Source organism: Camelus dromedarius, chromosome 2 (genome assembly GCF_036321535.1).
Source record: "Camelus dromedarius isolate mCamDro1 chromosome 2, mCamDro1.pat, whole genome shotgun sequence".
Classification (NCBI taxonomy): Eukaryota; Metazoa; Chordata; class Mammalia; order Artiodactyla; family Camelidae; genus Camelus; species Camelus dromedarius.
In genome coordinates this window covers 21,563,913-21,587,050 of record NC_087437.1, presented here as the reverse complement: position 1 = coordinate 21,587,050, position 23,138 = coordinate 21,563,913, and the positions used below count along the sequence as shown (strand labels likewise).

The window sequence follows — 23,138 nt, the reverse complement described above, 5'->3', positions numbered from 1 at the left end:
TATAAATGCAATGTAAATATTATGTAACTATTATGTAAATAGTTGTCAGCATTTGGCAAATTCAAGTTTTGCTTCTTGAAACTTTCTGGAAGTTTTTTTTTCCAAATATTCTCCATCAGTGGTTGGTTGAGTCTGCAGGTGTGGAATCCATGGATACAGAAGGCCAACTGTACAGCATTTTTTAGTTTACAAAAACTTTTGTGGATATTATTTTATCCTTAAATAAATATTGTGAGGTAAATGTTATAACTTCTCATGAAAGAAAACAGACTCAGTGGGATCAAAGGATTTGCATAAGAATCTATAGCTGAAAAGAGGTAGAATCCAATTTTGGACCTGTGATTTCTAACTTGAAATGAGTTGTGTTCTTATGTAATTATACCAACCACAAACTGAAATGAAATCACATTTCTTAGAGTCTGCTTTATCCTATCTGAACATTTGATACGAAATAGTGAATAATAGCCATTTTCTAGACAACTCTTCTTGTTCTTTTCACTTTTCTCAGTTTCCATGAGAAAAATAAACAAGATAATCATGAGAATAAAATAGAATCGAAGAAGTTTACAACTAGATGGAATTTTGTAAAGCAGCTTATCCAACTCATTAATTTTACAAATTAAGAAACTTAAATGGAGATTGGAAAGGGGCATTCACTCAGCTAGTTAGCAGCAGAACTAAGGACCTAGGTTTCTTACTGAACATTATTTTCCGCTAATGTTAGCTATTATCATGGACAGTAATACTCACATTATACATCAGTATTCTTCTGTTTTATTTTACTGAAACCTGTTTTCTCACCAAGTAATTTCATTCAGGATTAAAATCAGTGGGCCACCTTTACTAATAACTGCCAGTGCTGTTGAGAAAACGAGAAGGAAATCAAGCTTCTTAAGTATCATGAGGTTTATAGTGCTGACATACTGTAAGTTGGCCCTAATTCCCCTCCAATAAGAGATTGGCAGACGAAGAGGTAAACTTGGTAAACTTCCACAGATTCATAATAAATTAAAGGGTAAAGAAAGGAAATAGTTAAAAAAAAAACTGAAAAATATTTTTTTTAAAGGAAAGAAGAAAATTTAAAAGAACAGACATCCTGGAAAATGTACTAGAAAGAAAAAGAGTAGTTGGCAATAAAGGCACAACTTAGAGAAGAGTAATTAAGAAAACTAACTGAATTTGAATGGGTGGAATAATTAAGTTGAAATAAAGCTGAGAAAAGCAGGTACTAATAGGGAATAATTGGCTTGAGTGAGCAAGTGATATTTTATATCTGTTTTAATTATTAATGGGGTTTTATAGATCTTAAGTACACAGTTATAAACACAAGGCAGTTTTTAATTATTTAATTTTGCCTCTGTAAAATTTTCTCTCGGACCTAAAACATAAATAAAAAACTTTTCTACTTTTACTTTAAGAGTGTAGAAAATATAGCTTCCTCAGTGCTTGGAAAGTCTGTCTTTGTTAATTGGCCCCATCTTGAAGAAGCTAGAATTGTGGGTGTATCAGATGGAGAAACTAAGTAAGTAAGATTTGATTTATGTAATTTTTTAAATTTATATGAACTTTACTATTTGATAGCTTTTATTCATATATTTTTAACTGATATAATTATTGTAAAATATTTACTCTGTAATAAAAATGTAAGTCCTCTAATCACACCATTTGAAGTTCGGCCACTATTGACAGTTTATTGTACATCCCTTGAGATGCATATATTTTAGATGCATATATTATTTTTCCCCTTTTGCCTTCTTTTTTTTTTTTTTAATACCTTGGAAGTTCTATATCCTAATTCTTTTCTACCAATTATTATATTCTTTAGCAAGTATATTTCTCTTTCTGACAGGAATGAATAACGTTTATAACCTTACCTTTTTCCATGCTTCTCCCAGTTTTCATTTAAATAATACATTAATTTTTAAAAACATATCTTCTATTTTAAAAATAATTTCTTAACATTTTTGCAAGTTAATAATTATTTTATTAATTTTATTAATGATTATTTAGACAAGCTGTTTGTCATCTTTTACCTTTATTTCATGTAAGCTTGGTCTCATATCTTGTTCATTTGTTATTTTTCATGTCTAGAACTTTCTCAAGCGATTTTTTTTTCAAAGAAAATGTGGTGATGTTGTGGATTTTTTGTTTTTCTCATATGTAGGTTTAGAATTTTAGAGGCCTAATCCTCTTTTCTCTGATCTCTACAAACATATCTCAGTTGTGTTTTATCATATAATTTTGTTAACAAGAAGTCAATGCCAGTATGAATTTTTTTCCTTTGTAGGTGCTTTTCTGTATGAAATCTTGAGCATTCTTTTTTAATCATCAGAACTCAGTTCCCCTGCCTTTTTTTTTTTTTTTTTAGCCATTGTTTTCTTTCCACAATTTAATTGGCCATTTTATTTATTTATTTTTTGTCAAGGGGAGGTAATTAGGTTTACTTACTTAGTTTTTAATGGAGGTACTGGGGATTGAACCCAGGACCTCGTGCATGTTAGACAGGCAAGCAGTCTATCACTGAGCTATACCCTCCCCACAGTTCCCCTGCCTTTTTGATAAAGTCCTGTTCATCAGTTTTTTTCTTACAGATCATGCTTTTGGTTTAAGAACTCTACATCTAGCCCTAGGTCTGGAAGATTTTCTCCTGTATTTCTTCAAAAAGTTTTATAGTTTTATCTCTTCCTTTTACATTTAAATCCATGATCCATTTTGAATTAATTTTCTTTTTTATTTTTTGTTTGGGGGTTTTTGGTTGGGGGGGGAATTAGGTTGATTGGTTGGTTGGTTTATTTTAATGGAGGTACTGGGAATTGAACCTAGGACCTCATGCATGCCAAGCACACACTCTACTACTGAGCTATACCCTCCTGCCCCCAAAATTAATTTTTAAAAAAGATATGAGGTTTGGGTCAAGATTTATATTTTTGCCTATGCGTATTCAGTTGCTCTAGCATTATTTGTTGAAAAAACTATCCTTCCTCCTAAACTAGATTGGTTTTACACCTTTATCAAAAGTAAGTTGAATGTGTTTCTGTGGATCTATTTCTGGATTCTGCATTTTGTTGCATTTGTCTGTATGTATATTTTTATGACACCATACCTTATCTTGTTACTGTAGCTATGTAGTAAATCTTAACCTTAGGGAGAATGATTCCTTCCACCTTTTTTTTTTTCATAATTGTTTTAGCTATATTTGATCCTTTGCCTTTCCATGTATAATAAATTTTTATACCTAAAAATCTTGGAGAGATTTTGATAGAAGTTGTAATAAACCTATCGACTAATTTGTACAGAGTTGCTATCTTTACTATGTTGAATTTTCTGATCCAAGTGGATCTCCGTTTATCTCTCCATTTATTTTAATCTTTGATTTCTTTTATCACTGTTTTGTTTTTTTCAGCATACTGAGCCTGTGCATGTTTTGTTAGACTTATATCTATGTATTTACAATTTTTTGGAGCAACTATAGATTTTATTATGTTTTAAATTTCAGTTTCCCCAACTATTTTATAGAAATACAGTTGATTTCTGTGTGTTGATTTTATTTCCTAGGATCTGGCTGAGCTTACCTCCCTGCCTTTTTTTTTAAGAGCCCAGGCCAGTTATTTTGTAGAATTCTGATTTACCTGGTTGTTTTCTCTTAGTGTCATTTAAGTTGGTCCTGCATCCCACATATTTCCTGTAAACTAGAAGTTTGATGTAGTGGCTTGATTAGAATCAAGTTAAACTTTTTTAGCAAAAATACTTTATTGAATTTGAGAGTATTTTTTCATTCTTTAAAAATTTATATTTTTCTTATGTATTTAGTTTAAATTCTTAAAGAGAAAGAATAGTAATTTACTTCTTAATTTTGATTAAAATTTTTTACAAGTTTTTGTTCTGAAATTCATATTACAGTTTAAAAAGGGGAGGCTTTTTTTTCTTTTTTTTTTTTTGCTATTATACCATGTAGAAATCTTCACTTTGAAGACACACTATTGGAACTCTGTATTAAACCACTAATTTGGAGGCAATATAATTTTTATTTTATTTTAATTTTTAAGGTTTTACTTGGAAGAACCTCCAGGAACACAGAAGCTTTATTTGGGAAGAACTGCGCCACCATCTAAAGTGGTCCATCTTGGAGACAAAGAACAGTCTAACTGGACAAAAGAAATACAAGGAATTTCAGAATAGTGAGTGTCATAAAAAGTGTTTAATATTGAACTAGAATGTGGTGGTCTAATGTACTCATCCTTGAACTTATTTTTCACTTAACATTGTGATCACTCTGACTACTGACTGCATCTTTATTTTATGTTCTAAAAAAGTAATGTTCTAGCTTAAAATAAAATCTGGTTAGCAGCAGTTATAACTGTCACTATAGTTTGTCACTAAAATACGTGATGATGTATAGAAAAAGAGAGAAAGAATGAAAGAAAAGACGTGATCTCTTACACTGGGAGTAAACAGTTACCTGAATTTGAGTTATTTTTACTAATCTTAAGGGCGTTAAATTTCTTGGCTACGTGTAAGTAATAGAAAAGGAAGGAATACTCTCCCTTGTTCTTCACCCTCTCCCCTCCCTACTCCCCTACCCACCCTACACCCTACACGTAGGCCCCTGAATTCAGTAACCAATAATTAAGAAGCCCTACATCCTGGGAATGCTGATTTTTAGGATGCTTTGTGTCCCATGATCTCATCCTAACAATACCTCTTACTTTTCATCCAAACACTTTCCTTAAGTCAAAATAAAATAATAGAAATTGGCAGTAGCACATGAAATGGTGTTATAAATGTATGTCCATCAGCCGTCCTGTTTAAACTGTAATAGCAAACATTGATAAATGGAGAATTCAAGAATATACCTCTTCTGTAATTTTGGAGCTAACACCAGGCCATAATATCCTTATTCAAATATGTGTAAATAGAAAAAATGCAAAAAGACCATGAAAAGCCATCTAGCATGAAAGAAGGAGATAAATATAGCTGTCAGGGGTAGAGGTTGGGCATATTTTTGCTTCCCAATAGTTTAAGTTAGACACCTCATCATAGCTCACATTCTGAATTTTCTTTTATAGCACATAAATAGAATCATCGTAATACATTCATGTCTATGATTAGTTTAATGACTCTTTTTGTAGATAGTATACTCCATGAGGGTGGGGAACATACCTGCTTTTGTCACCATAATTGTAATTTTGCCATATAAAATACATATATATATATATATATATATATAAAATAATGTTACTTAACTATATAGGTAACTATATATAATATATATTATGTAATACATATATTTATGCATAAGCATATATACAAAAATTAAAATTATGATTTTTATAATGAGCTCACTCTAGGGTCTGAATAGGAATATGGGCATACTGAAAATTGAATCAGTGAGCTAAAAGATCAAACTGAGGGATTCCTTCAGCACATAGTGCAAAAAGCACAAATTATTGAAAATAATATGGTCAGAGTTTCTAGTATCTGATAGGAGTTCTAGAAAGAGAAAATGGAAGGAGGTAAGAAAACATCCCTCAGATGAAGAATGATTGTATGTTTAGATCAAGAGTCAATAAATGTTTTCTATAAAAGGCCAGATGGAAAATACTTTAGGCTTTGTAGACTTCACAATTTTTGTCACAACTACTCAACTCTGTTGAATCACAAAAGCAGCCATAGACATTAAATAAATGAATGACTATGTTCCAACAAGTTTTTTTATAAGAACAGGAGCCTGGATGTAGTCCATGGCCATAGTTGTCAACCCCTGCTTTAGACTGAAAAGGCCCACTGAATGCCCCTCCCTGTCAATCTATCTTCTGTCTCTCTGGATTTAGCTATTCTGGATGTTTCATATAAATCAAATCACATAATATGTGACCTTTTGTGTCTGGCTTCTTTCACTTAGCATGTTTTTGAGGTTTGTACGCATAGTGTATATCAGTATTTATTTCTTTTTATGGCCGAATATTCAATTGTATGGATATACATACCACCTTTTGTTTATGCATTCATCTGTTGGTGGATATTTGGGTTGTTTCCGCCTTTTTCTATTATGAATAGTGCTGCTATGAGCATTTGTCTATAAACATTTGTTTGAGTGCCTATATGCAGGTCTTTGGTTATATACCTAGAAGTGAAATTCCTGGGTTGTTTGGCAATTGTGTGTTTTAACTTTTTGAAAAACTGCCAAACTGTTTCCCCATAGTGGCAGCACTGATTTAAATTCCCATCAGCAATGTACAGGTTTTCCAGCTTCTCCACATCTTTCCCAACACTTATCGTTTGTGCTTTTTTTTGTTACAGCCAGCCTAATGGGTATGAAATACAGGAGTTTCTGTGAATTCTTATTTAATCTTACAGACATTGGGAAAGGTAGCCACAGAGGAAAGCAACTAGTGCAAAAAGTCTTAAGTTAGGTACTATTCAGAACTGCTAGCATATTTATTTAAAGTTATTTAAATATTTAGTTATAAAGTTGGTAGTTTGATGTTTATCATCATAGAGGTATACACACTCATGCACATCTATGTATTTTTTTAATTCTTTTAGCTACCTGAGAAGAAAGGGAATAATAATAAATGAAACGTCTGCAGTCATATACGGTCAGTTACTTACAGGTCGTAAATATCAAATAAATCAAAATGGTGAAGTTCGTCTACAGAAACAGTGGTCAAAACAAGTTCTTCCATTTGTTTATCAAACTGTTGTAAAAGTAAGTCTCCATCAGATCTCAATTCTATCTTAACGTAACTGTTGCACACTGTATAAATAAAAGTATATCATATTAAATATTTATTTATGAATAAAAGACTAATGCAGCAGTATATAATAGAGATTATTATTTAATGTAGTTTGCAAAATGCTTCAGTCTTTAAAAGGAGTATTACATGCTTAGACACTCATTGTTAAGAAAGTTTATTTTATTCTCAAAAAAAGTTTGGTTTAAATAAATTAGTAAATACAAAAAGCATTTGCTTTTGTGTTTGCAATCTTAGATGTGGTAAGGGGACAACATTTTTTTAAAACATGTGGTGATCCTATACTTTTGGGAAAACAGTATAGCATAGCGATTAAGAGCACAGACTGAGTTGATTTCTTAGCTATATGACCTTGGGCAAGATTCACCTTCTTTCTGTGCTTTAGTTTCCTTATCTATAAAATGGGGCTAGTGATAGTCTCTGCCACAGAGGGTTGTCTTGAAGTGAAGTACCTAGAAGAGTGTCTGGCGTGTGAGCAGATAGTAAATTTTGACTACTAGTATTGTTATGTAGGAAATCTTTACATTTGGTGTTGGTAGACAGCATCGTCATAATTGTGTAGGAAAAATACTTGATATGCAATCTATGAAAATTTTAACTGTGATGATTCACTTTTATATTTCATTCTGCATAGGACATCCGAGCCTTTGACTCTCGCTTCTCTAATATTAAAACATTGGATGACTTATTTCCTCCTAGAAGTATGGTCTTTATGCTGGGAACACCCTATTATGGATGCACTGGAGAAGTTAGTTTCTCTTATTATTACTAATTAAATTTCTGGTGTCAATTTAACTTCTCTTCATTCAGGTGTAAAAATTTAATACTGAAGGGAAAAAAATAGGAAAGAATTCATTCATCTAATTTGTAAACACATAGCTACATATATTTAGTCTTGAAAACGTTGGGATCAGGAGGTGGTGGGAAAAAATTCAAATTCTGATCTCTTTTTTAGTAGAACCAGGCTTCTCAGAGAAATGACTGATTACAGGGCTGGTGCAGGACGTGTACAAGATAAGCCTAAAACGTTATACAGGGGAGCAAGGAGGTGCTCAAAAGAATGATCGGAGCACATCACATAAAAACAGGAACCAGGTTGAAGAGACTTCTACCAGCCAAATCGGGGACTGTTTTGAGTACCAAAATAACCAAGTTCTTAGTGTGTTAAAAACCATTGCGGGTGGGGAATAGGAATGCATAATTCCAAAGTGATAATAAAAGGTGAATAAATGGGGAAGGGAATGGCTTTTGCTTATAGTATCATGTCTAGGGCAAATGTGGAGGAAGTGGAGGAGTTGGAATACCATCATTTTACAATAGTTATGATATAGATTGCATCAGACAACAGTCATCATTGGAAGCTAAATCAAAGGGGGATTTTTGATCAGGAGCAAGATATTTTCATGGTCGTAGAAAGTGTCTCCCTGCAGGCTATTTAGTTGCAAGGGAAGCAAAAACTGTAACTATACAGTAAAGAAACTGAGCAACATATGATTGTATGATCAAAATTAGTATCACAGTGAAGGACAAATAAACATCACGTACCTCCAAATGGGATACCCTACAAAGGACTCATCCCCTCTGCACTATTCTGGCTGAGAATATATAACCTTAACCTCATCACAGGGAAGCATCAGAAAAATCCAAAATGAAGAATTTTTTTTAAGGCAAGGTAGAGAGGGAGGAATGAACTGTATTCTTCAAAATGTCAGTGTATGAAAGACAAAGGAAGTTTCTGGATATATTCTAGATTAAAGGAGGCTAAAGAGATATGACATCTAAATGCAGTATCTGATCCTAACCTGATCCTGTAGTAGAGAGAGTAAAGAGTTTTCTATAAATATAGGACATTTTTAGGTCAACTGACAAAATTGGTATATGGACAGTAGATTAGAAAAAATATTGTCATAAATTTATGTACTTAATAACTGTACCATGGTTATATAATAAAATATCCTTCTTCTTAGGAAATATGCACCAAAATAGTTAGGGGTAAGGGACCTGATATATGCAATATACCCTCAAGAAGTTCAGAAAAGTAATTATATGTAAGTAAATACACACATGAAGCACAAATGTTAAGTAAATGGAGTAAAATGTTAACAACAGGTGAATCTGAGTGAATGTTTTTAGTGTTCTTTGACCTGTTTTTATTTTTGCAACTTTTTAATAGTTTGAAATTATTTGCAAATGAAAGTTAGTATGAAGTGAAAGACTGGTTAACAACTATTAAAGCAAGGGACAATGACTTAAATTTACAATATAACCAAATCCAGTTACAAATTCCAAGAGAATTTCCACTGTCACCTTTATTGTCTTAACTGTCTTTCAGAAATAACAAACACTATTCAAATAAGTAGAAAAATAAGTAAATAAAACATAGTGAAAGAGGCTAAAACATACTGTGATTTTTCTCCCCCTCCAAGGTTCAGGATTCAGGGGATGTGATTACGGAAGGCAGGATTCGTGTGGTTTTCAGCATTCCATGTGAACCCAATCTTGATGCTTTAATACAGAACCAGCATGTGAGTACTATAGTCTATATTATTTAATTCAGAATTAATTAACTTTTAAAATGTTAGAAGTATATTTTTGGTACCTCCTTTGAATTATGCAAGTATTTTATTTAATACTGATTAAATTCTCTAACAGTTGCATCTTGTATCATTCAAAAATAAGTATTAAATCTGTGCTGAAAACTTCATGCAGATCTTTGGAGGAAAAACCACTGCAATCCTGCTATTAATCTAAAATGGTTATTATGGGTTATTTTGTTCAAGCTTATAAGTGGCACATTGATTAGCATACCCTCTCGGAATAGAGTTAGGTTTTTTAAGTCTTTCATAATTAATCAAAGCCTGCCTTTTAATTTACAAGTGACAAATGGCTTCTCACAAAAGGTTCTATGTCTATATTCAGCTAAAGATGAACAGTCCCTAGAGAAAATTGGGAAACTGCCTAAACTGCATTAAGCCATTGAGTATACCTCTGCAGGATGACATGGCATCCTTTTGAGGGACCTTTTTCTCCAAAGATGTTCATTGACCTCCTTTTATTTTCCCATTTTAAAATAAAAGGATGATTCTGAAATCTCTTATTTGTTCTTATTGATTGATTGGATAATTAACTTGACTGAAATTAATTCACAGTCAGCCAGCTGTTGTTACTTACACTTTTACTTTCTCTAGTAATGTAAAGATTTGTATCCCATGAAATTAATTTAAGGCATTAGATACTGATAGGTATATGTAGAATAGATAAACAAGATTATATTGTACAGTACAGGGAAATATATACAAGATCTTGTAGTAGCTCACAGCAAAAAAGAATGTGAGAATATATGTATGTTCATGTATAACAGAAAAATTGTGCTCTACACTGGAAATTGACACAACATTGTAAACTGACTATAACTCAATTTTAAAAAAAATATTAAAAAAAATTAAGGCATTAGGCACCAGCATACCTATGAGGAAACTTTGTGGAAAACAGAATAGTCCCTAAAATCTTGCCGTTGGGTCTTTTTTGGAGAAACAATTCAGAAAGCATGGTCAGGAAACCAGGAGACTGGCCCTTTAGAGAAAGGAGCTGGAGGTCTGTTCTAGGGGTCAGTAGAAGTAGAAGAACTTGTGTTGCTTCATCCTTGGCTTTTTCTACATCTGAAAGAGCCTGTCCAATTCCAGGTGTAGAGTGTTGCTAGGCATGCCTTCTCTACTATACTTTCTCTTTACGTACTTTCTTTAACTTTTACTCAAGCCTTCTTCTTTCTCTAACTTATATATTTTCTAGGATATTTGTGATAATTTTAATTACTTTTTAGTTATACCATAACCCAGTATTTCTCAAAAAGTGTACTCATGGTATTTTGAGCAGGACAATTATGTGTTAAATAGGACTGTTCTGTATGTGGCAGGACAGTTGGCATCCTTGGTCCCTGGATACAAAGTGCTTGACACCTGTGCAATTATTGTAACTGAATGTGCCCCTACACATTTTCAAATGCTTATTAGAAGAGTGGTACTGCTGTGATAGAAAACTACCTTGATTTTTCCTTTCTCTTCTGGAAAGCGTACTTGATTTGTTTGTATTATTTCTAATAATACATTGTGTGATATTTTTTATGGAAAACCCTGTTGCATTTTTTGCTAGTGTATTAATGTGTTTTAATAGTGACTGTATGTTCCAGGCCACTAAAAAAGTGTATCCATTTAGGGACCATTATAGACAATGGTCATTAAAAAAAATAATAGTAACGGTGGAAAATAATGTATTACCAGTCCATGGAAATTTTGCTTTTGTTGATGATAAAATATCCTTATAGTCCTATAAAATAAGAGTATAAAGTATTTGTATGAAATTTTAAAAAGTGAACAAAATCCATATAAAACAAGTATGTGTTATTATTACATACATGATGGTAGGCGTATATGGCAGCTTACCCTTGTTGGTACTGGATTGGTGAGTAATTTGCTTCCTGGTTTAAAATTATATGAACTAGTACTTTTTTTTTAATTTGACAATCTTCATAGTTTCTTCCTGTAGGTACACAAAATTAAGGTTACATTGACTGAATTATATTAATAATATTCTAATTACAAGCCTATACATATTTGTTATTTTCCTACGGTAGTAAATAATTAGGGGAAGCAAATATAACTTATATCTATATATGAAGGACACCCTTAATTTTGCTCAGTAGCAACTGTTTTGATGAGCTCATGTTTTAATTCAGCGTAATAATTTTCAAGACCTCATTTTGTCCCAGGTACTTTACCAGGCCCTTCTTAGAATATAAAAATTCATTTTTTTAAAGTAGTTCTTGCCTCCAGAGTTTGCCATTTAGTACTTACAATAGAGTTTATTTCTTGAGACAGTTTCACAAACTGTATGTTTCCTCCCTCTTTCATTCATCCTTGGAAATTCTGTCCTTTAAGGAGAAAGAGGAGCAGAGAAATTCTGCCTGTAAATCCTTTCTAAAAATGAGGGGTGAGGAGGAGATCACTACTTTTGAGAATCCTTACATTGGCACAATCCAAAATGTTAGTGATGTCTTAATTATCTCCAGATTTTAAAGGTAAAGAAATAACATTTAATGCTTTGTGTTTCCATAATTGACCTTTTTGTTTTTATATTTAAAGAAATATTCTATAAAGTACAACCCAGGATATGTGTTGGCCAGTCGCCTTGGAGTGAGTGGATACCTTGTTTCAAGGTTTACAGGAAGTATTTTTATTGGAAGAGGATCTAGGAGAAAGTAAGTTTATGTTAGAGAAATTTACTTAAAGTGGCAGAAAAAATTAAATGATAAAGATAAAATGGTTAATATTTCAGGATTTATTTTTTCTTATTAATTGCTCTGAATTTTCTTTAAAAATTATGCATAAATTCCTCTGATGGTGATCTTTCATCTAAATGGCACATGCTTTAGGTGGTTGGAAAGACAGTTCTTATTTTTAGCAGCTAACAAATTGAACCTTGAAAAAAGGTATCAGAAGGTGTGTGTGAATCTCAATAATATATTTCCCTGCATTTTCTTGTTTCATTCTCCTCTCTAATTACATAATCTATTTATATGCCTTGTTAACTTGGGTTTTGAAGCCTTTCCTCTAGTTTTTCCATTACTGCTACTTTGGAAATAACCATGATAGCTAAAACATAGAAAGACAATCTAAACTTTTCTAAGAATCAAAAGCAAAACTTTTTATTCTTTTTAACAAAATTTTAAAACTTTTGTGTGTGTGTGTGTGTGTGTGTGGTTTAAATTCAGCCCTCATGGAGACCATAAAGCAAATGTGGGTTTGAATCTCAAATTCAACAAAAAAAATGAGGAGGTACCTGGATATACTAAAAAAGTTGGAAGTGAATGGATGTATTCATCTGCAGCAGAACAACTTCTTGCAGAGTATTTAGAGAGGTAAGTGCCTAGCAAGATCTTACTGGGCATCCAAAAACGTAGGAATATAACTGTTTTGACTTTCTGATGAAGCAAATGTTTCCTTTAGCAAAATGTGATATGTGTTACATATAAACTTAATTTTGTATCATAGAGCATCATAGCCATTACCTAAAATAGGATAGAAAAATACTTTACTTACATTATTTAAAATGAATAAAGGATAATGAGAATTGGCTTCCATTTTATTAAAAATTTCCTTACTTTGCTATCATAAAGTATTCACTACTCTGTTTGTCAGTAGTAAGAGGATTAGTATGGATAAACAGAACAGCTCTTGGCATAGTGAGCTTTCTTAAAACTCCAGCTGGCCAATAGATTACTATCCTAGAATTACTGAATTTTATTGCTAGAATAGTTTAAGAAATCAACAAGTCTCAACTCCTCAGTATAACAATAAGAAATATGAGTACCAAGATTAACTGAGCCACTTAGTGACAGAGATTTACAGGAAGTATCGTTACTTCTGATTCACAATTTAGTGTTCTTTCCATTGTTCGACTGGTTTCTAACCTTCTCATATTTGAGGATCCCTGTATTTAGTGTCTTAGGGCTGCCATAACAAAGTACCACAAACTGGGTGACTTAAAACAACAGAAGTTTATTGTCTCACAGTTCTGGAGACCAGAAGTGTAAAATCAAGGTGTTGATAGGGCCATGCTTCCTCTGAAGGTGCTAGGGAAGGCACTGTTCGCACACGTCTCCCAGCTGCTTGTAGCCTCACGAGTTTTGTTCCTTAGCCTCTTGAGGCATCAGCCAGTCCTCCAGCTTCACATGGTTTTCTCCCTATGTGTCTTCGTACCATCTCGCTACGTGTCTTCACATCTGTGTGTTTTCACATCACCTCTGTGTACATGCCTGTCTCTGTCCAAATTTCTCCTTTTATAAGGACACTGGTAATACTGGATTAGTGCCTATTACTTCTTTTAAAAACCCGTTTTCCAAATAAAGTCACATTCTGAGGCACTAGGAGTTGGGACTTCAATATATCTTACTTGAGAGGGTTGGAGGTCACACAATTCAATCACATATTACCATCTGAAAATTTAGATTATTTCTTCTATTTACTTTAAAATGTCATATTTAGATTGCTTTTTCTTGATTTTTCAACTTGACATATGCATTGATTTCCTACCATGGAAGATGAAGCTTTAGCTCTCTTCTAGCGCTCCCACTCCCTATTCCCTCACCTCCAGACACACACAAACATATTTCCCCCTCTCTACAGTTTTTAACATTAAACTGTATTTAAAGTTTACTTAAGATAATGTAAATGGACACAGCTGGACCTTGTAGAATATTAGGATTACATTTCCTTTCTTATACACATTTTTGTTCTTTTTGTATTTATTCATTTGTTTCTTATCTATGTTCACATGACTAATTTGGCTCTAAACTCTGTGCTGTAGCTGGAAAACTTAATACAGTCAAACAGATTGTGTGACTTGTCAGTTCCATTTTCTTCTTGTAGACTTCCTTCTAAAACCGTCTGTCTTCCTGCTTCAGTGTGAACTAACTGCTCCTGGCCATTGCACAGCTCTCATCCTAGAGTTTCTCTTTATGATCATCCTAGGAACTCCCTTCACCATTCCCCTGCATAGGATTCCTTTATTTCCTGGCTTTTATGCCTTACTCCTGGTTTATATCTCCATTTTGATGGAGCAGTTACACAGGCAGCTTCCTAAGAAAGCTTGCATATCTGGAAATTTGTTTAAACCTCCTAGACTGGAGATTATTTTCCTTCAGAATTTGGGAAGTACTGCTCCATTCTCTTCTTGTTTCCTTTGCTGTCAAGAAGTCGTATGCCATTCTGATTCTGAATCTGTGTGTGTGACCTATTTTCATTTCTGAAATCTTTTTAGAATCTTCCCTTTACCACTGCTGTTTAATAATGTGATGATGTGTACCTTAGTATGGGTCTTTTTTCGTTTGTTTTGCTGTCTTTTTAGACTTGAAGCTGATGCCCTTCCATTCCAAGAAACTTTTCTGAATTATTTCTTTTATAATTTCCTCCTCACCATTTGTTGTTGTTCTCTCTTTCTGGGACTCCTTTCGCTAGATGTTAGACTTTTTTGGATTAATTCTTCTGATTTTCGTATCTCTTCTTATCTATTTCCTATATTATACCCCTGTTCTACTCTGTAGGAGATTTCTTCAACATATCTTTTAAATTTTTTATTTAATCATTTTTAATTTCTAAAAGTGTGTCCTTATCCTCTGCCATTCCTTTTTTATAGCATCTTGTTCTTACAATGAATGAAATTTCTTTTATTTCTCTGAAGATAGTAATCTAGATTTTCTTCTATTCTCAGTATTTTCTGTTTTCTCCAAATTGCTTTTTTTTTCTTTTTCTTTTCTTATTCTTTGGGCTTGTCAGGTGAGACTTGGCTATTTCTGCAGAGGATCTCCAAATATCACTTCCTATATGTATATTCTTTCTCTTAGGCTAGGTAGAGATCTGTTCTCCAGACTTTTCTGCAGAGAATAAAACTGACTTCCAGTGGTTTGGAAGTTAACCAGGGAACTGGGGTCTTACTACATAGTGAATACTATGATACACCCCACCCAGGTACCCCACCCCGACAATGTCCCTTCAGGACTGAGGACATATTCCCTTGGCAGCAGGAATAGGTTAAAGTTATGCCCCTTGCCCACAAAAGCCACAGGTCTAATGCCTGATCAACAAGGAGGTGTCAAGGCCCAGCCAACCTGATTGCCCCAGTTCAGGACAAGTCTGAGGGGGCCTTCCTAGTCTGAGATCTGTATACTACTGGCCAAGGAGTTCATTAAGAATGAATCACAGCCCAACTTCTCCCTGTGCCCAATTCTGCTCCTTCCTATCTTCCTTCCCTTTACAGGTATTGATTCCACAAAACTCACTAATAAACTTCCTGCATGTTTATCTCCATCTCAGAGACTGTTTCTTAAAGATGTTATACTTCCTAGCCTGATTCCTAGTGACACATTGTACAGTAGTTATACTTTCATGAATCCCCTGTTTTCAGTAGGGCACCTGGCCTCTCCTCACGCCCCACCCATCCAGTTCCCTGTGCCTGGAATACCCAAGGCTAGAGCAGCCCCTAGTCAACCTCTCCAAAAGATAAACCATGGGAGTTATGCTGGAGTAGAAGGCAAATAATCACATGACCACCTACCTGCTTATTATACAAAATTTTCAACTAAAAGCCTAATAACCTCACTACATACTATAGCATTAAAATGTACCTGAAGCCCGTATCTCCTGAGCTTTTGCAGACTTCCACAGTTCAAATCAACTTGCTTCTTGTTGACCTCCCACCCTGGTGGCTTGTGGTGCAGCTTATTCCTGTCTGTCAGATCATTTCACACTTATCTATTCAGTTTTCAATTTCTTACATTTTGTTAACAACTCATATATAGTATTGGATTCTCTAATTCGCTCTTCATCTGTCTTTGTAAGTCTATGCCCTTTTTTATAATTAATTGTTCTTTTAATAGGTTGGGAAAGAAGCAAAAATAAGCATGTGTTCAGTCTGCTATGTGTATTTGAAAGTACTGCACTCTTCAGGAAACAATGGAATTTTGAGGAATATCAGAAGATTTAGTGGGTTTTCATTTGCTTTATTGAGGAGTACTCTAGCTTTGTTGTGAAAATTAGGGAATAACCCTGTAGAGGTTATTTTTGTCCATTTATCGCCTGTCATTATAGTCTATTAGGGATTGAGTCAGTAATTGAGGTTTGTAAGTAATTGGAGTTTATTGTAGTTCATGAATTGAATCTTTTCTCCCTCAACTACAACTCCCTCAACTTTTGAGAGCCTGTGAATACTTTTGAATCTTTTAGTCTCTATCTCTTATTAATACTCTGTGTCCTCAATATATTTACTGTGTCCCCTTAGGATCCAGAATTATTTGATAGGAAGTTTATATGAAACTAGCCATGTGTATTTTTTAAGCAGTATTTGTGTTTATTTGTTTGTTTGGCTAGAGCTCCAGAACTGTTTTGTTATATAGCCAAAAATAGCCAAGAGGATGTGTTCTACGAAGATGATATTTGGCCTGGAGAAAATGAGAATGGGTAAGCAAAATTTGTGGGATTTATTGCCTCATAGTTCAACTTGGTGGTTCCATTGAAAGGTACAGCAGTTAGTTTCTCAAGAATTTATATTACTTTTGGTAGGAAGGTTTTGTATTGTTTTGTTCTTGCTTTAAGATCTTAATATAATTTTTTTATTTCACTTAGATCAGTAAAGTACTGAAAAGTAACTTTAACTATAAATTAAATGAGATGTTCATGTTTATATTAGATTTATAATTACTACTAATTAAGTGTAGTGGTTAATTATATATTTAATGTCTTTTATAATTCACAGCCCTCAAAAGTTTGTATCAAACCTTTCTATAACTCCTCAGAAAGTTTTAATTAATGTGAAAAAATTGTTTTTAATATAGTGCTGAGAAAGTTCAAGAAATTATAACTTGGCTAAAGGGGCATCCTGTGAGCACTTTGTCTCGTTCTTCTTGTGATTTACAAATTCTGGATGCAGCTATTGTTGAGAAAATTGAAGAAGAAGTTGAAAAGTGCAAGGTACTAAATTGCAATAAAGAAGGTTGCTAATGAGATTTGAAGTTAAATGAACTGTATATTAGTCCGCAAATGATTTATTTGTGTTTCAATCAGATAAAACATATACTCAGTGATTCTAAATTATGTCAAATGATTCTGTAATTTAAAAAAATGTTCTAGCCATTTCCAATGTCTGTTAAGTTTATCTAAATAGATATAAATGCTACATCAATATAAAGCCATAGCATTTATATTTTATGTCCTTGTAGTGTTTCTAATTTTAAGAATTAATATTTTATGATTCTAGTCAAGATAGAAGATTTGTGATTGAGAAATAGCGTTAACCCCCTATTCTTTCATATTCTTCTGAGACACAGTTCATCTTTTTATAGAACATAAAAATTGTATTTATTTAACTTTTACAGAATCATTTCTAAAATATACTTTTCCACTGACAAACTCATTCAATTATGAAGTATTTTTAAAATCCCACTTAAACTAGCCTTTTTTATGTCTTAATTTTAAAAAACAAAAACCTATATAGCCTTAGCTGTTTTATCTAATTTGATTCCCTATATTGATGCAATAGAAAATAGATTAATTATATTCCTTTTTTAACTTTTTTATTTTTCAATATTTGCCTTTTTACTAAAATGATATTACTTTGCTAACACAGCACTCTCTTGTTTGAACTAATAGCAGAATAAGTTAAGAACTGGGCTTTTTTAAAACCTTCCCGCATCTCTCTTTCAATACTGAAAACCTTAGGCAAGATAGTTGACCTTTCCATTCCTCCATTTCCTCATTGGTAAAATGAGAGTAAAATAATACCTATTTCATATGGTTCTCAAAAGAATTAACTGAGTTAATACATAAAAACTCCTAATAATGTGTAGTTATTATTAATGCTTAATAATACTTAGCTATTACTATTTGAATTCTCTTATCACACATTCAAGAGCTGAGAATATGATCTGGAAAATCACCACTAGATGACTCCTCTTACCTTTAAGAAAAAATGTTAGGCTCAGAGCCAAGAGTTTGATATTTTGAAAGGTTATTGATACTCAGTTGAGGATGGAGAGCCTTCATTTCTTTTTGTCTTTCAATGTAAAGTCTATTTGTCCAGCATTGTTCTTGTTTAAGGAGGGAAGGTAACTAGATTTGTTTATTTGTTTGTTTGTTTATTTAATGGAGGCCCTGGGGATTGAACCCAGGACCTCGTGCATGCTAAGCACCTGCTCTACCACTGACCTATACCTTCCCCCCAGGATTGTTTTTGAAATGAGTTTTCCACTTACAATCTTAAGCCTCCAAATTTTATTTGAACCCATTTGGATGTGGAGCTTTCTAAATGTTTTACACATTTTTCCCTTACTTTGCAAACTGAAGATCCATATACAAAGTTGTAGTCAATTATTTTGATTACATTTTCATATAGGAATAAAAACCTGTTAATGTGTCAAGGTGTAGCTATGAGATTTTTTCCCCCTTTTCAGTGTTAGAATGTTATTAGGGTAATAAAGATAAGAAGAAGAAAAAACTAAAAAATGAACAATATTCTGAACATAATTTTAACTTTTTACTGCAGGGTCATCATTAAAAGTATCTGTAGTTTTCTTATTGGACAGTGATTCCCAGACTCAGCTAATTATCAAAATTACTGGAGGAGCTTTTTAAAAAACATGCATTCTGAATTCCATCTCCAGAGCAGTACTTCTTAAACTTTAATGTGCACACGAATCACTGGGGGATCTTGTCAGAATACAGATTCTGATTCAGTCACTCCAGGATGAGCCATTCTTGATAGTCTGCATTTCTAACAAGCTCCCAGGTGATCACATTTTGAGTAGTCATTCCCCAGAACTGTTCATTCATTCGGTAACTGTGGGTTGGAGCCTGTGGTGGAAATACCCTAGTTTATTAATTTGCCTAACGAATCAGGTTTGAATGCTAATATTCTCTAATCAGTGCTGTAATGTAACAATGCCTAGGGGTATGTTAGAGCATATGGGTTGTTTTTTCATATGCAGTCCTCTAGGCACAGTTATTGTGTCTGCTTTTTAAAATTACTTCAGATCTCTTCTCATATTCTTTCTTCTTGCTGTTGTCGGTAGGCGGTAGTTGTACTCTTAGCACTTCTAGTCTGTTGTGGACTGGAAACAGACACCTTGTTAGTAAGACCTTCGCTTTTCACCCTATTTAAAATTACAAATCTCTCCCCACACCAATCCCCCTTATCTGCTTTATTTTCCTCTATGCTTTTTACCTTCAAACATGCTATTTATTTTCCTTATTTTGTTTCTTGTGTGTCTTCCTCAACTAGAATAAAAGAACAGTTCACTATTTTGTCCCCAGGACCTAAATCAATAAATGGCACATAAATGGAACTCAGTAAATATTTACTGAAAGAAGAAATGAAATATCTCTATAAAAAAAAGAAAATAGACTCTATTTAAAGGCTTGAGCGTTTCACACTATATAAATACAAAAACTCTGTAATGTATGGACTTTAGCTTAGGGCTGTTTTATGCCCTTCTGTGCTTACTTCCATAAGCTGTGTCCTAAAGATAGGTGACTACCTCACAAGTAAACTACTGCCATTTTTCTTGATAGGTAAGAATCACTTTTTGAAAAAAATTAATGTGAATGGTAGTAATGGGTTGCAATGAATATAAATTTTCTCACATTTTTATTAGGTAGAACAGGTAGTAGTATTTCCGTCTTACAGATTGAAAGAAGCTGATGCTTACATGCAAAGTCACAGAATTAATTAGCAAAGATAGAAGAAAACTCTTCCTCCAGCATTGTTTAGTCAGAAATTCAAATATCAAAGCCATTTCCCCAAACCAAGGACATTGTAAATGAATGTCACCCTAATTTTTAATTTTTATAAGTAGCCACAAAACACATGATATTGACATAAATCAATCCTTTATAATGTTTTTTCTTTAATATAACTCTTTATTGACCATTGTAAACAATTCTTTTTACAGTAAAAAAAGCATTTGAATAGGATAGTTTTCATATAAAATTTAAAACAGACAAATATTACCTTTGTGTAAGAAGTAAGGTTACTTTGGGATAGAGTAGTAACTGGGAGGCAGTAGAGGAATTTTTTTTCTTAATTTCTTTTTTCAGAGGTTTTTAATGTTGTTCTTAGTAATGTTCTGTCTCTTGAACTGGGTTATACATAGGCTCATAATATAAAAATTCATCAGACTTTATACTTAGAAGTTTGCATTTTTCTATTATGTCATATGTCAACCAAAAATTTTTACTTTAAAAAATTTTAAGAATTTATTTATTCCTCCTTACTTGTATCTAAAGAAAGTCAAATTATCTTGAACTTACTCATTTCTTTCGGCTTTTTAAAGTTCAGATGTGTCCAAATGCTGAATAATAATTTTAAAATTTAGTATTTTTAAGTGGTTTCAAAATTTTCTTTTCTCAGCAAAGAAAGACTAATAAGAAGGTTCGAGTGACAGTGAAGCCCCATTTGCTGTACAGAGTAAGTTTCCTGTCAAATAGTTCAAAGTTGTTTTTGCTTTGAAAGTATAGAAGGAACAAAATATTTTCAATATATTAGTAGAAAAACTTTTTTAAATTAGAGTTAATAATAATAATTAAATCTATCTTCTCTTCAGCCTTTAGAACAGCAACATGGAGTCATTCCTGATCGGGATGCAGAATTTCGTCTCTTTGACCGTGTTGTAAATGTGAGAGAGAACTTTTCCGTTCCAGTCGGCCTTCGGGGCACCATCATAGGCATTAAAGGGGGTAATAATGCAATACTTGACATGTCTTCAGCTGCATTTTTACTGTAAAGTAAAACATAAATTTGTGTGTTCTATATGTAAGCAGAAAGCGACTATAATCAAGAAAAACACTAAATCCTTTTATGTTTTAGTTAAATTTTCTTTTTCAGTTTTAGTTAGAGAAATTTGTCCTTTTCTGTCTTGTGTAATCAGCTGGGAAGTGATTAAAAGATAGGGAAGTTGAGGAATGGCTGCTGAAAATTTGGTAGCTTGTGTATAGCACATTAAAATTATCCAAGACCTTGGCGAGAATACATACATTTTCATGAAACCAAAAGAAACATTTTGTCATGCCTCCTTAGTTCTTGTTCAGGGCTTTACCTTAATTTTCATTGTAATTTCCTGATTTCTGTGGAGAAATAAACATAATTTATGAGCTTATTTATAGCTGAAATATTTGAAAGTTAAATGTGCATATTAATTTGAACTTTATGACTACAACCTAGATTATGTATATAAAACAGACCTGTCAGTCTGTTGCACAATGATGTGCATCTTAGTTAACGCTGTAGTACAGTACACTTGAAGATGGTTACAATGGTAAATTTTGTTATGTGTTTTTTTACCAAAAAAAAAAAGATGAGAGAGTGAAAATAAAATGAAAGAATTAGCCACAGACCTAAAAGTGCCTCAGAGGGATGCCGGGAGTGAGTAGCTTTGCTGCATAGATTGCAAAAAAAGTCAACCCAACACGAAGCAGCCAATCAGGTACCTAGGGATCAGGGTGCTTGCAGCACTGTCCCTCCATGTCCCAGGCACTCAACTTTGGTCTCACTGTCCAGAAAGGAGGAAGAGCAGACAGGCCGTGAGCCTAAGAGAACTGCTTATTTAGTGCCAACGTGTGCCAGGCACTTTTACATTTTGCATTTAACCCTCACAACCACGTAAGAGGTAGATATTATTTTCTCACCTAAGAGGTTAAGTGACTTGACTGAGTTGACACAGATGAGTAGCAGAGCTGGGATCTGAACTCTTTCCCCTGATTCTTCTCTAACTTTGAGCAGTGGTTCTATACATTTTCCATCTGCACATCCTCTTGGGGTCTTCCCTGCCAACCTACCTCAAAAAGAAAATTTTCTTCCCTGATTCTTCTTTGAATTTTTTGGATATATTTCTGGCTGCTGAAAATGGAGGAAGGAAGATCTGGGCTAGTCATGGTAAGGGTCAGATGGGTGTAACGAAGCAACCTGCTTGCTGCTGTCTGCTCAACCTGAGACATCAGCTGTTCAAATGTTGAGCTTATTGCATTGTACTCTAACGAGGTTGTCCTGAAAAGACCTTACGACTCTGATAACAGAAGTTTCCTTTCTTCTGACAACTCCTGTCAGTAATGGTGACCATTTGGGATTTTATCTTGAGAAGGATTTTAGAGCTATATCTACACGGAGTGGAAAAAACTCAATCATTGATTAACCATGTCTGCTGTGGACATGGAATAGGAAGGGGAGTGTTTGTCTTACTGCTCTCAGCTAATACCTCATGTCCATAGTCATCTCCACTAAAGGGGGTGAACAATTCTCTTATCAATAATCTTTTGAGGAAGTTGCTCCTCCGTCAGACGAGAAACGGGAACCTAGAAGTGGGCCTTAAGCCTTCAGAGGAGAAACTCCTGCCTCTCATTAAGCCCCACTTTCCTGGGTTTAAATTTTAGGTAAAAGTGTCAGGTGAAAGGTACAGCCGGATGGGGAGAATGAGGAAGCTCTGCAGGCCTTGTTTTAATTGGGCAATGAGGGACTGGGAGTGAGGGTAACATTCTCCAACCCCTACCAGGGGCTAGCATAGTGTCAGATACCATATTAGTCAGGGTTCTCCAGAGAAACAGAACTAATAGGATGGAAAGGGGTTGGGGTGGAGGTGGGGAGAGAAATAGAGAGAGGGACTGAGTTCTGAAGTTCTGTGATAGACACAATTATTAACTTGGGCTTAGAATTCAAACATTGTTACAGCTAATTACTTCACCTTGACATTTTGGTAAATTTAAACTTTCAGTTATGTCCCATCACCCTCTCTGCCAGATTATTCTTCTCTGTTCCTAATTAAGTTTATTGTGCCACTGTCTTTCTCAT

At 33.7% G+C, this 23,138-nt stretch overlaps 1 protein-coding gene across 6 annotated transcripts in view; it reads left to right on the top strand.

Annotated features, from left to right (window-relative positions):
• XRN1 (5'-3' exoribonuclease 1) overlaps nt 1–23,138 on the top strand; it is an 88,510-nt gene that overhangs the window by 35,928 nt on the left and 29,444 nt on the right. For 4 of the 6 annotated variants that reach the window (XM_010976813.3, XM_010976811.3, XM_010976814.3 and 1 more), the window contains exons 19-29: nt 1,419–1,522; nt 4,047–4,178; nt 6,547–6,709; nt 7,390–7,503; nt 9,182–9,280; nt 11,894–12,009; nt 12,523–12,669; nt 16,676–16,765; nt 17,140–17,275; nt 20,709–20,765; nt 20,902–21,034. In XM_010976813.3, coding sequence (XP_010975115.3) covers nt 1,419–1,522; nt 4,047–4,178; nt 6,547–6,709; nt 7,390–7,503; nt 9,182–9,280; nt 11,894–12,009; nt 12,523–12,669; nt 16,676–16,765; nt 17,140–17,275; nt 20,709–20,765; nt 20,902–21,034 — 1,291 coding nt within the window. The other 2 variants (XR_010383224.1, XM_031446941.2) reach the window with 2 other exon arrangements.